Source organism: Scardinius erythrophthalmus (assembly GCF_964197995.2).
Source record: "Scardinius erythrophthalmus genome assembly, chromosome: 1".
NCBI lineage: Eukaryota > Metazoa > Chordata > Actinopteri > Cypriniformes > Leuciscidae > Scardinius > Scardinius erythrophthalmus.
Window position 1 is genome coordinate 3012645 of NC_138221.1, and position 14444 is coordinate 3027088.

Here is a 14444-nt window from a genome sequence, read left to right on the forward strand (position 1 = left end):
CAAAATTCAAGTTTGTTTTGGTTACTTCAAGAACCACTGATTTATGGAACCCGGTTCGAAAATGTAGTAAACCGTTCTTATTTTCCTGCAAACACTGGACTATTAATTAAAGCAGGAATTACGACACTGGGACATTTAGTGAATATTGCAGGACCGGACTTGGACAATATTGAGAAGACAGCGGAAAAGTTGGGCTTTAAATCTTTAAGGCTGGTTAATCAACTTTTAATGAAGTGGAGGTCAGTTCTTGAAGAAGAAGAGTTGAAAACCATCAAAGACTTTTGCAGAGGTGTCATAAAACCAAATGAGGATGACCCTTTCCATTGTTTAATCCTGTCACCTAAAATGGATGAGTGTGAAGGTCCTTTTTTGGAAAAGAAAGATGTATGTTTCAGTGCTGATTCATTTAATGTGAAAGATGTGTATACAAATTGTGTGAAAGTTTTTAACAGAAAGCTTTTACATAACAGGAGTGATACACCATGGCGTAATGTCATTGGTTTTGGTAGAGATTGTAGACCACAATGGAGAGCACTATATAAGCCACCGTTACCTAAGAGAGCGGGTGACATGCAGTGGAGAATTTTACATGGGGTTATAGCCGTGAATGCTTTTATTTCTGTTATAAACCCAGAGATTAGCTCTGATTGTCCTTTCTGTTCTCAGAGGGAAACCGTTTTTCATGCTTTTATGTTTTGTGATAGATTGAGACCTTTATTTATTGTTGTAGAGTCTTTTTTTAAGGCTTTTGGTGAAACTTTCTCTATGCAAATGTTTATTTGTGGTTTTAAATATGTCAAGAGAAAGGCTCCTGTGTGTCAGTTGTTAAATTTTGTTTTGGGCCAATCAAAAATGGCAATATATGTGAGTAGGAAGAATAAGATTGAAAACATTTCTGGACATGATGTATTGTTGTTTTTTTCCAATGTAATCAAGTCAAGAGTAATTACAGATTTTAATTATTTTAAGGCTATGAATGATTTGTTATTGTTTGAAATGAGATGGTGTAGTGGAGAGGTATTATGTTCTGTTCATGAAGGGGCATTAATTTTTGCTATTTGTTTGCAGTAAAGGAGTATTTTATGTTGTTATTTATGAATAGTTTAAAGGGTGTTTTTTTGTGTATGTTTGTTTTTGTTTTTTTGTCTTTAATGTGAATGATGTAATGAAATAATTTTTTTATGGTATTAAAATGTGTTTTCAAATTCAATTCTCTCTCCCTCTCTCTCTCTCTCTCTACACTATCTCTCTCTCTCTCTGGTAACATATTTCATATATGCTGGGCAAGATTAATGGTATAAGCTATCATCATCTATTTTGTAACTATTTTAAGTGTAACCATAACCATATTTTGTCATTAAACATTTTCAGTTACAAATAATGTGCTAACTAGTTTTGATTTGGTATTGACTTTGAAGTGCTTCATATTGCAATACAATATCATCACTCTCTACAGCAACGCTCTCCCACATATTAAGCTATTGTAACTGCGCTTATTTCCGTCGTTGGTATAAGTGGCAGTGGGTGGAATAAACAAGAAATGTGCAGTTTTCTACCATCTTGCTGACAACGTTTCTTTAGTCATTCGGCAGTCTTGCAGACTGAAGCCCTGCAGGAAATCCACCCTTACAGGCTATTCTTAGCATTACTGCTAGTTTCACTTCTTTATTTTAGCAGTTTCCAGCATGTCATTAAACTCTAGAAGTAAAATCATTACATTATTAGTGATAAAATTGGTTCATTACTGAAAAGGTTTCCACTATCCATGACTCCTGAATTATAAAACAGATTTTAAAAGTATTGTAAAGTAATTATTAGCGTCAGCTTGGTAAAATAAAGCTGCATTTGCACATGAGCGTCTGTAAAGCAGATATTAACTGTCTTCAGGGAGTTTCTACACATGGATTATAACGTTCTGCTTTACTCTCTCCAGCCTTGAGAAATATATCAGATCCAGACTCCTTTATCAACACTACAAATGCTCTGGAAGATCTGGGATGTATTTCTCAAGCACCACTGTTTTAACTTCCGCCTCCCTGAACTTCTGGACCACTTTGCTAAAACACTTGAACGAGTCGTTTTCCACCAACTATCTCCATTTCTCACACAGAACATCCTCCTGGACAACAACCAGTCTGGCTTCAGAAGCGCCACTAAACTGAGACGGCCCTGCTCTCGGTTATTGAAGCTCTGAGACTGGCAAGAGGAGCCTCCGAATCCTCAGTTCTCCTCTTGCTGGATCTGTCTGCTGCTTACAGTTAACCACCAAGAAGAGCATCTCAGGAACAGTGCTTCAAGTCTGACCTCTCAGTGGCTCCTTCAGGGTGTCGTGAGGTGTTTAAGACCCAATATCTAGCTCTCGGTTATTGAAGCGGCTTCTCAACTACAACTCGCTTCAGTGGACTTACAGATACATTACCAGCTCATGAAGAGGAATTAACATATTCCTAACACACATCTCAGGAAAGGAGACTTATTAGATGATGAAATGAGAAAAACAGAAGCAGTTAAACTATCAATAGGACAACAATATGCAAGTGCTATGACCCTTTTCAGTTTAATCTAACGCAGTAACAGGTTTTTTTTATATTGATTCATCAATATTTGTGCATTTGAATGTTTTCATACATGAAACGTTGAATGTTTTAGATGCCGTCAATACATAGATATTCCACAGTAGGAGCTGCAGGAAACATGAGAGGAAGAAGAGAAACTGTACATGACTGAAGTCAAGGGTATTCAACTATCAACAGTTATTGATGAAGCATTTACAGACTGACTGATAGTTTAATGTTATAAAGCTGTCAGTATAAATCAGTGGTTCTCAACCTTTTTTGGGCCAGCGCCCCCTATCCAATATTCAGGTCCCTGAACGCCCCCCACCCCCAAACTAATGAGCGAGCAGGAACGAGTGAGAGTTAATAGATGAAATAAGTGCAAATTGTCTTTTATTAATACAATAGAACTATACTCCAGTGATTAATACAAAAAACAAGCTATAAGCTGCATTGGTGTAGCAATACCACTGTTTCTTACAGGATTTTGGTAAATCTGTGGTGAGTGGACCTCGGGCCTTCTAGGGGGGTCCGGGGGCATGCCCCCCCCGTTCGAAAATTTTGTGCATTTCAATGTTAAATTCATCAATCTGGTGCACTTTGAGAGTTCAAAAATTAAAAGTGCCAACCCATATTCAGTGTACAAAGAAAAAATTCAAACCTCTTTTAGTTCTACATTACACTACTATAATAGTAGTAATAATATTAATCCGATGACAGTAATAGCCATATATTGTAAAACAAATGCACTGAAAAATAAAGGACAGTCATTGAAGTGGTAATGTTTGCACTTAGGTTTTATTACGCATTTAGGAGACTATTGCAAGAAGCTGCTTACATTAACCTTACTTTCGAAAAATAAATAAATACAATCTTGATTTTTCATGAAAAATTATGTTAGAATTGTAGGCCTAAAATACCTAGCCTGGGTTTCCCCATACTGCCTTCCTCGCAGCGCGATTCTATTCACGCTGCTAGGCAGTCTGGACACCATGGGACAATTTTTCCCCTGAAAAAGGGAACCAATCACAGAACGGGGAGGGAGCAGCAAGATGATGACGACACCGAAGCAGTTTGTTTATATCTTTATATCAGACTCGACGTTACCTTCTACCCTCATGTTTATCTTGCACAAACGGTAATATTCGCTAAACGCCATCGTGTACAAATAAATCTTTGACCCATCGTCTTTTTCCTCGTCGAATTTCTCTCACTCTACATACGTCATCTGATATAATTGAAGCGATTGGCTATGAGCTACATACAGGCGCATTTGATAGACATTCATAGCGCCCAATAAACGGCTCTGGGCATTCGTAAACCACGCCTCAAATACGAGAAAATGCGCACGTGGTTCCCAGACCAAGTCTCAATGAGACTTGGTCTGACGTTAGCCAGGCTATAAAATACCATGGTATCAGCTTGTTTTTTTCAATGGTATAATTAATACAATTAATTTGGTTTGTTGTGAATAATTTGTGTTCATAATCAGTAAAAAAAAAAAAAAAAAATCTTCTAACAAGAATAAACACATATGAACAATTAAATTATTATTGTATTATGAATTATTTATATATCTTGAAACTACCCAAGCAGTGTTTCGCGTTCAGATGAAATTACCAAAATGTGATTGCAGAATATATTTAAATTATCCTTCAAAGTGTCATTTTCTCCTTACTGTCTTGTGAGTTAACAATAATGCCTGACCAGTAAATTACTTGGTGAACAAAGAAAAGATTTTGGCATTTGGGATTTGAATTAGTTAATGCCTAATGTAAAAGTTTTACCTTATAAATAGAATATAGTTTAATTAATTTTAAAATTCGTCGCCAGAGTGAATGGGAACATGATTTATTGAAAATTTTTGAAAAAATATAAGTGTTTCTTAAGTCAATACTTTGTCAACTTTCCATTCGTCCGCTGCATGATTCTAGTCAGCGCTGGATTCTAGGCACCACCGGACTGTTGTCAGCGCCAAACACACTTTTGAGCGCGCGTGAATGCTGATTCTTGTCAGTGCTGCGCAGGGCCGGCTCTAGCCCTTTGGTTGCCCTAGGCAAGATTGAGTTTTTGCGCCCCTAAAATGCTCTAATAGTCACTCCAATACTTCAACAAGCAAATTATGACTTGAAGAATCAACTGTAAATTGTTTATACACAAATTCTACAAAGAATGTTCAAGGATATTTACCAAATTGGATTAATTTAAGCAAATTATGATTGCAATTACTGGTTTAACTATACCTTCTACAAACAAATGTGCTATTATGGATAATGTATGTACCACTACAAAATTAAAATATTAAGTTCTTTTAGTTCAATCTCAAATAATAAAATATTAATAGTTGTTTCTGCCATTTCTATTCACCTTCAAAGTAACTATAGCTAGCAAACTAGCTTAGTGACAGCAATGAAACGTCCAATATTAGGTGATGTAGGCTACAATACTAAGTAGCCTAAATTTATTTCATTGGACACCTTAATAGCTAAGATGAGAAGACTTACTTTATACTGAGCTTTATTTTTTATCTTCTTCCTTTCTCCGTTTTTGTCCCTGTGCACCAGAGGTTTAGACCGCTTCATTTTCAAACAAACGCGCCAGCAGCTGAGCACTTCCCTAACGTAACGTAACGCAACGCTCCCGCCCCCCGCCAATCCAGAAATGGTCGACAAAAATCATAAATTCAATCTAATAATCAGGTTGACAAGTAATTAAACGTGTGGTTGAGGGGGCGCCCTTTGATCATGTTTAATAAACATTTCGCGTTTCGTTCTAATTTTATGATTAATATGGGAAGTAGATAGGGCGACACTAGAGTGCGTCCGCGCCCCCCCCAACACATTTGTCGCTCTAGGCAACCGCCTAGTTCGCCTCAAGCGTGCCGCACAAGCCATGAAAAGTGAAGCCAAAACGTCTCGATCGCCCCCCGGTGGCTGGTCCTAGTATAGGTCATAAGTCCCGCCTCCCTGTGTTATTCAACGGGACGTGAGACAACTAAACAATTAAATTACACTTCAAATATCTTTTTTCCAAAGGTGGTTTCTTTCATTTGCTGTCGTTTTTATCACGCTGATGTAAGTTCAAGTGTCTGTTTCAAAAATAAGTTGGTTTTTAGTTAGTTACGTGATGCGGTGGTGTAACGTCATGATTGACAGCTGTGATTGACAGGTTCTCGAGCGAAGTAGTCACTGAAGCACCAACGGACATTTTTTTCGGTATCTTCGGAGGACTGAGGAGATTGTATTTACTTTATTTTAACAAGCCTCTTGTCGTACTGCAATCAATTTTTAAAAAAGTGTGCAGAATCCACTCTCCCTGGGTGCATCCTGCGAGAGTGAGGGCGGAGCGTTGATTTCGCGGCTTTACTTCCTGCTCACGACTGCGCAGGTCTGGTCCCGAGATCGCTACTGCGCAGACTCAAGTTCCAATATGTCAGCGCCATATCGAGACGCTGGCGGCTTCAGTTTTCATCAATGGAAGAGAGCGGAGGGGCGTCGTCCATCTTTTTTTACAGTCTATGGTTCGCCTATAGCAATCGCCGGCCCTGAGTGCTGGATTAGTCAGTGCTTGAGCGCTGGTCTAGAAAAATAATAGAGACGTTGCAAAAGTAACGATAGGCTACATGTCGCATTAAACTGGAAGATTTTAGAATGTTAGGCATTCTAAACTTTTGAATAAGAAATAATATCAAGTCGTCAAAATACAACTCGTCAAAACTCCGTGAATCACAATAAGCCCATCGGTGAGAACACGCACAGCATATAGCCTACACATAACCCAAACTTGACTGCACATCATATTCAGAGCCGGATTAACGCAAAGGCAAACTAGGCACGTGCCTAGGGCCCGATTGGCGGGATGGGGCCCAGACAGAGGGACAAAAAATAAAAATAAAAAAAATAATAATAATAATGTACAAATGTCCTATCTACAATTTATTTCAATATTTATTAATTAACTAAAAATAGTGACGATGTTTATCTTCACCATAGACTGTTACATTACTGCAGTTAAACCAATTAATGTGTCCGTTACAAAACGGGTGCCGGCTTCTGAAAGTATGTGTAACGAACGCATCCATCAGGTGCTGCGAGGCAAAAGCCTAAGCACACAAAGAAGCACAGCTCAAAATGCAGGTGTGTGAGTTGTCGTCATCTATTTTGGAGTGATTGCAATGTATTCTAAATATAAACTTGTACTGTAGATCAGCGTCATTTCTGGAAAAATCATTCACCGCTTTATTACGAGTTTAAAAGAGAGCGAGCGTCATTAACGTGCCCAGACGCGACACTTTGAATTTGCGCGTACAATGAATAACATCGCGTCGGGAGCTGACTAGTAAAAAAGCTACAAAATTAAAAGACAAGGCGTCTGTATTCTAAGTTAAAAAGCCAACACACTACAACATTTTTAAATGTTTCAAATAAAGGATCTCATGGGTCTATCTTCTAAATTCTGCTGATGATTAGATTATACCCTGACATTACGCCAATAATATCACTTTATCCATTTTTTTCTGCTCAGTAGCGATCGTGTCTTTCTCTTCCACTTGATTTGTGTATAGCATATTTAAAGTAGCAATGCAATATAAAAGCACTTATGCTCATTTACTGAAGTGGGATTCTGGAACTGTGAATAAATTTAATAAAACAGCAAAATAACAACAACAACATCTTCATTAAACAAAAAAGAGATTAAACAAAACAAAAACCTTAGATAAAGTTTGATTAATATGTACATACAGTACCGGTAAAAGTCTGGACCCATTACTATTTTTAATGTTTTTTGAAAGAAGTTTATTATTATGCTCTACAAGCCTGCATTTATTTGATCAAAAATACAGAAAAAAAAACAGTAATATTCAGCAAGGATGTGTTAAATATATAAAAAATGGTAGTGAAGACTTTTTTAAAACAACTTTTTAATAATCAAAAATCCTGAAAAAAAGTATCACAGATTATAAAATAAATATTAAGCACCCTTTCTAACATTTGATAATAAATCAGAATGATCACTTGACACTAAATTCAGCTTTGCATCACAGAAATATAAAGTATAGTAAAATAGAAAACCATTATTTTAAATTTTAATAATATTTCACTATATTATTTTTCTGTATTTTTGATCAAATAAATCCAGGCTTGATGAGCATAAGAGACTTCTTTCAAAAACATTAAAAATAGTAACGTGTCCAAACTTATGTACTGTGTAAGTAAAAATATACTGCTTTTAAAATTAAATGTTGTATAAATAAAAAGGTTAGGAATCATATTTGTTTCAAGTGTTTTTTTTTTTTTATTGGGGGTGGGGGGCCTCCAACATGAATTTTGCCTAGGGCCTCCTAATGTCTAGAACCGGCTCTGATCATATTTTTTACATTATTGATACTGCTTTCAATCGTAATGCAATAGAAATTAACACAAAAAACATTCCTTGAGCCTACCTACAACACTCATGGTGGACTTGCGGTCAGAGCGGGTGCGGACGAAGGTTTTTTTTTTTTTTTTTAGCGCAGCTGAGGTATTCTTTCACGCGAACCATAGACGCGCGTGCACACACAATATGACATCACACTCTGCGCATATGTTTTACAACATAATTGAACAAAAACATAGTCCTAACACTTTTTAAATAGCCCACTTTAAGTGTTTATTACAACTACTAAATGCTTAAAATGAATAAAAGTAAATTAACAAAAATTTGCGTTTCATATTTAAACTCGTGAACGCCCCCCATTAACACCTGAACGCCCCCCTTTCAAAAATCTTGCTTCCAATGCCCCCCGTTGTTCTCTGAACGCCCCCGTTGAGAACCACTAGTATAAATGAACGTGTCGTACCTCTGTATAATGATCCAGCAGTCACACTGACTCCAGTTTCTGATGCTGGATCAGCTGGATCTGTGGATCACGTCTGTTAGTTCAGTTCAACACATAATGCCACATATACACAACATCATCATCACATAATACTGGAGCTTCACATCACAGAAATGATGAATATGTGCACGAGTCTGTCATCTATTATCTTCTTACTTCACTCTCAAGCTGAGAAGAGACTGTACTGTATTACTGTATTACTGTATAACTGTATTACTGTGTTACTGTATAATTTATTCCTGGTTTATATGAGAGTGAAACACAGTTGAGCTTCTGCAAATAAACCTTCAGCTTGAATGAAGGACATAAGCCTTATAATTCCTAAAGCCGACCTCCTACATGGGTCATACTAGGCTTTAATACTCTCGTCTGATTTATGCAATATATCATATATGACCCATGTAGGAGGCCAATATTGGGAATTATAAGGATTGTTATGCAGTTTATGACTTTGACCACTAATATTTTACAACTCCAAAACGTATGAAGCCATCAGAAAGAGTAGAGCCAATCTGTGGAAGTTTTCACAAATCTGTCAGAAAAGAGTGTTTTCTCACCTGAATACTTGACAGTGTATCTGACTGAGGTCTCCAGTTGATTTCTGCGAGTAAGCTGACATCTCCACTCTCTGTTGTCATCTTCATCCAGGAGTGTTGTAGTCAGAGTGAGGATACAGGGATATCGATCTGGAGCTGATATCTGATATCTGGAGTCTGTCTTCAGATCAACACCAGCCTGATTCACCCACAACAGCTCAACTCCCTCACGACGGACCCAATTATCACAGGAGAATACATTATACAACTGACAGGAGAGAGTCACAGAGCGGCCTGGACTGATCTCAGTCTGTGATGATGATGAAGATGATGAAGATGATGATGATGAAGATGATGGTGATGATGATGAAGATGATGAAGATGATGAAGATGATGATGAAGATGATGATGATGATGAAGATGATGATAATGATGAAGACACTGAAACTGAACACAAGACACAAATCACAGACTCTTCAATCATCATCTGAGTTTAAAGGGAGAATCTGCCCTTTTTAAATTGACCACATAATCATAAACTTACCATGAAGAACATGCAGATAAACATAAGCATCAGGTCCTTGTTGTTCTCCATTCACATATTGTTCGCAGATGTATACTCCATAATCTTGTCCTGTGACGTTCTTGATGTTCAGAGAGCAGTCAGACTCCAGACTCAGTCTCTCATGTCTCTCTGTGTCTTTATTCTTTATCCCTCCAGTAATCAGTTCAACTTCTGGAGGTCTGTTCTTGTAGGTCCACGTAGTTGAGTTGCAGTCAGAAAGAGTTTTATTACAGGACAGAGAGACATTTTCACCAGAACTGATGAACACAATCACTCCACTGGTTCCTGAAACACAGTATATCCCAGTGTTCATTATGATATATATAAATAAATGAAACATAAAACACACCAGCATAAAAAGCAGAAGTTTTAAATCATAGTATTTTTCCTGACTTAAAGCAAACAACACACTCTCCAGAATAAACTATTAGTCTTTATCAGAGAGCTGTTCAAATCACTGACACACTCTTAATATGAAGATAATTCTTCATCATCAGATGTTTGAGTGACACTATGTCCAGTATCAGGAATAATACAGTATGATCTGTGTGTATCAATACACAACTCTGAGATCACAACGTGAATGTGTGCAAGAATAAACTGAGCATGTTCAAATGAACTCTTTCCAGACTAATTCCACTAAATGTCTTTAGAGAAAATACAGATTTCTTTACCTGTGAGAAGTGAAGAGAGAATGATCAGTCCCAGCACACACAGATCACACTTATCAGCCATTTTCTGTTTCTGTCAGTCTTCCTCTTCATTATATATAGTTACAGCTCTTTCTCTTCATTATATATAGTTACAGCTCCTCCTTTAAACATCAGCAGCTCCTCCTGTGGTTATTAACTTCCTCTCATCTGACCAACCAACCATCACTGCTGAAATAAACAAAGCCTAATGTTGCAGTGCATGATGGGAACCACCAATCAAAGCTCATCCATGTCTCCCAAAATAATCATTATTGCTAATATAGCGTATAACTGTTGAGCTGAGTGAACCTGAAGGTAGTGATGGTGAGATGAAGCTTCATGAAGCTTTAAAGCTTTCCAGCCTGATGTGTATAAAAGTGGTTGATTTCTCCAGGTTTGGAATGCACACAGCGACACCTGCTGGTCAATGCTGATATCATGCAGAACAAATCCTCAGTGGTGTGTTATGGAAATTAATTTGACTTCATGCAGGGCTGCCAATGCTGAGAATCAGGCAATCGACACTTTTCACTCGCTCTCACGACACACATCCAGTTTCTCACGCAGAGGAAAATCATGAAGCAAAGAGGACTGACACCGACAGACAAGGCTACTATTGATATGAAACACACTCTCAGCTCTCAGATTCTGTCCATTTTATCACGAAATTCAACAATAAATACGGTTTAGGCGCTTGTAAATGTGACGTGACAGATCGCTGTATCTCCTGAACCGATCATCTCTTACTCGTCACTACTAGTTAATAATCTGCGCCTGCGATCTGTTATACATGTTGAAATAAAATTATCAGTCAACCAGCCAGGATGTGCTTCGGGCGGTTGGGGTGGACGCCAAATTTTTATCAGCACACCAACAGGACTCAATACATTTATACTTGGCCCGTAGTGCCGGTGCGGTCCTTGATGAGGACTTGGTGGAGGCAGCCGAGCTCTTATCCTCTATGGCTTGGTATGTCTCTTCATTTATCAAGGACACAACACAAACTATTTGTCCATTATATTACTATAAATGTTGTATTCCTCACTTATACAGGACTTGTTTAGACGAGGGGACAGCAGCAGATGCTGAAACCAACACACAGCGGTCTTTCTGCCAGTTTGTGGAGGCGTCTCTTGTCTCACTGCAGGGCCAGCCTCCATCTAAGAGGCAGCGCAGTGAATCTGGCTGTTCTGGAGACAGAGCGTTCTATGATAAGTGGAGGCTTTCACAATATGCTCAAAGGAAAGACTATCTTCTCGGTAAGTCTCCAAATCTATCAATACAGAATTGGCACCCATTAATTCGACACTGATTCACTGTGACAAATGACTTGCATGAGTAAAGTCTTGTCATTCTGTCTTTCAGGTCTTGCTATTACAGATTGTGGTCCTCCCAAAGGTTTCGGTAAGAAAACCTTTCAGTTATTTTCAAGGCAAGAAAATACAACAATGTAAATTGTACCTTTTAACAGCCATTAACTACTGCACCAAGACTAATTACAGGAGTGTTTGTGACCAGAAACGTTTTTAGTGGTGACATTGTCTGTGATTTCCACGGCAAGGTCATCATCACAGCATCTGAGGGGAGAGCTATGATGGAGGATCTGAAGGAAGAGGCCGGGGACCTTTGTAAATCTGGGGAGAAAGGCCTGTGCATTGATGCCCAGACCTTCCCTTGCAGCGCTCACCCACTAGCAGACACGTCTGGCCGCCGCATCAATCATTCCTCCAAGCCGGCCAATATAAAGCCATTCTGCTGGAAAATGGTTGTTAACGGAGAAGACCAGGAAGTGGTTTTATTCAAGGCTCTGCAGAACATCCCCGTTGATCAGGAGTATTTGACTGTGGGGTGAGTCGTAAATCGTGCCGTGGGGAGGGGTTAGATCTCGAGTGGCTGGACGAGTACGCCCCAGTCCATTTCTTCTGTTCAAAAGCTCACTTCACTCTATTAGATGTAAAGTATTTTTAAACCCAGCCTCTGACTTTACAAAAAGTAGTGCGATGTCAGTGCTGGCCCCAAGTCCAGATAAATGGTGAGGGTTTTTACTCACTTATGGTGCACTTTGTCACGGTCACCAGCTAGTCACCACCTCCTCACTACATTTCCCATCATCCTCTCTGGCCCTCACCTGCATGCACTTACCTGACTCCTTACCTGCACGATACCTACCTGAACAACTTGTCTTCAGTCATCTGCTTCCTTCATCCGTCTTCAGCCATTGCCTCGATCTCCATTTCAGAACAGACATCTATCCTGAACACTGTATTCATCAGTTACTCTCCTGCTTCCATCGCTGCGATCACACACTTCTGCAAATAAACCTGTTGATTACTTTACCTGTGTGAATCCTTTACCTGTGTGTACTTTTATTTTATAATATTACAATTTGTGATTTCCCATTGGTTAATGTTACTAAATCATGATAACTAGTTTACTAGATCAATGCGATTATTTCCATTCATACCTGTAGTTTCCAACCTTATGTTGTGTCTCCCTCTAGTGGGCAAGCAACATTTATTTATTATACGTGTTGCAAACACTTATGAAAATATATATATTTTAAAATATATATAAAAATAACATTCATACATTTATAACATTTATAATTTTTAGAATTTTGCACTTTTATTTTATAATATTACAATTTGTGATTTTCCACGATTAAATCATGATAAGTAGTTTACTTTATTATATATTTTTAATTAATGTAAAAAAAAAACTATTAACCACTGAAATCACTTTAAAATGAGTGGAACGTGTCCAGTTGAGTGTGCTTAGTACAGTAGAGGTGGGCTAATACACGTTTTAGTAGTAGTAGTAGTAGTAGCCTTTATTGTCACTAGTCACAAGTACCAGCGAAATTAGCCATCAACCTGTCCATACAAAACATACATACAATATGACAAGGGGGTAGACAGGACAGGAAGACAGAGCATTGAGAAAAAAAATACAGCATAACATGAGGAGAGGTGAGGAGAAAAAAAAGGCAACCCCCAGACTATGCTCCTGTAAGGAGTACGTCTCAGGTTACGACTGTAACCATAGTTCCCTGAGAAAGGGAACGAGACGATGCGTCGATAACGCTTTGGGAACGCCCCCGGCGTGAATGCGTCTGAAGCATCTATGTCAACTAGTCCAATGGAATGAATGAAATGCGCGTCACGGGCGGGTGACGTCATGACCAGGAAGCTATAAAAGCGCATCCGGAGAAACCGGCTTTAGCTTCGAAATTTGCCGAAGCAAGTCGATTACAGGAATGCAGGAAGTATGGCAGGGCGACGCATCGTCTCGTTCCCTTTCTCAGGGAACTATGGTTACAGTCGTAACCTGAGACGTTCCCTTTCGAGGGAACTCGCGATGCGTCGATAACGCTTTGGGAACGAGAATACCCAAACCGCCAGAATTCCAAATGCCTGCGTGTAAGCCTGTTGTCAAAAAACCCACACTAAGCACTGAGTACCTGAGACCCTGGGGCAGCATCCAGGTCCAGGCTATAGAATCTGACAAATGTGAGCGGAGAGGACCAACCCGCCGCATCACAGACGTCTTGGAGGGACACTCCAGATATTAAGGCTTTAGAGGCCGCCATACTTCTAGTGGAATGAGCTCTGACCGCCAAAGGACAAGGCTGGCCAGAGGACTCATAGGCAAGAGAAATAGCCTCAACTATCCACTTACTAACTGTCTGCTTAGAAGCCGGACAACCTCTCTTGGGTGATCCAAAACAGACAAACAATTGATCGGACTTCCTCCATGGAGAAGACCGATGAACATAAGTATCCAATGCTCGCACTGGACACAACAAGTTCAGCTTTTCCTGGCCCGGAGAAGTAAAAGGTGGAGGACAGAAAGCCTGAAGCACAATAGGCCTCGGAATAATGGTTGGCACCTTAGGGACATAACCCTGTTTAGGATACAAGAATGCCTTGACCATTCCCGGTGCGAATTCAAGGCAGGTGGGAGAAACCGAAAGGGCCTGAAGAACTCCGACTCTTTTGAGGGACGAAATGGCTAGTAGAAAAACCGTCTTAAAAGTCAGAAATTTCTCTGAGACCGACTCTAAGGGCTCAAACGGAGCCCCAGATAGGCCCTCTAGTACCAATGCCAAGTCCCAAGCCGGCATCCTAGTGCGTATTGCAGGCCTAAGCCTCAGGGTGCCACGAAGGAAACGAGTAATCAGGGGGTCTCGACCCAACGATATACCACCCACCGGGACGT

At 39.3% G+C, this 14444-nt stretch overlaps 1 protein-coding gene across 2 annotated transcripts in view; it reads right to left on the bottom strand.

Annotated features, from left to right (window-relative positions):
- The window catches only part of LOC308699618 (uncharacterized protein), a 29413-nt gene extending 19091 nt beyond the window's left edge, over positions 1-10322 (bottom strand). The window contains exons 1-4 of one of the 2 annotated variants that reach the window (XM_081380513.1): positions 10209-10322; positions 9514-9819; positions 8991-9416; positions 8395-8454 (exon numbers count right to left, since the gene is read on the bottom strand). In XM_081380513.1, the coding sequence (XP_081236639.1) occupies positions 8395-8454; positions 8991-9416; positions 9514-9819; positions 10209-10269 (853 nt within the window). In that variant the 5' untranslated portion in view covers positions 10270-10322. The remainder of the gene's footprint in view (positions 1-8394; positions 8455-8990; positions 9417-9513; positions 9820-10208) is intronic. The other variant, XM_081380514.1, reaches the window with a different exon arrangement.
- Between the last annotated feature and the right edge of the window lie 4122 nt (positions 10323-14444).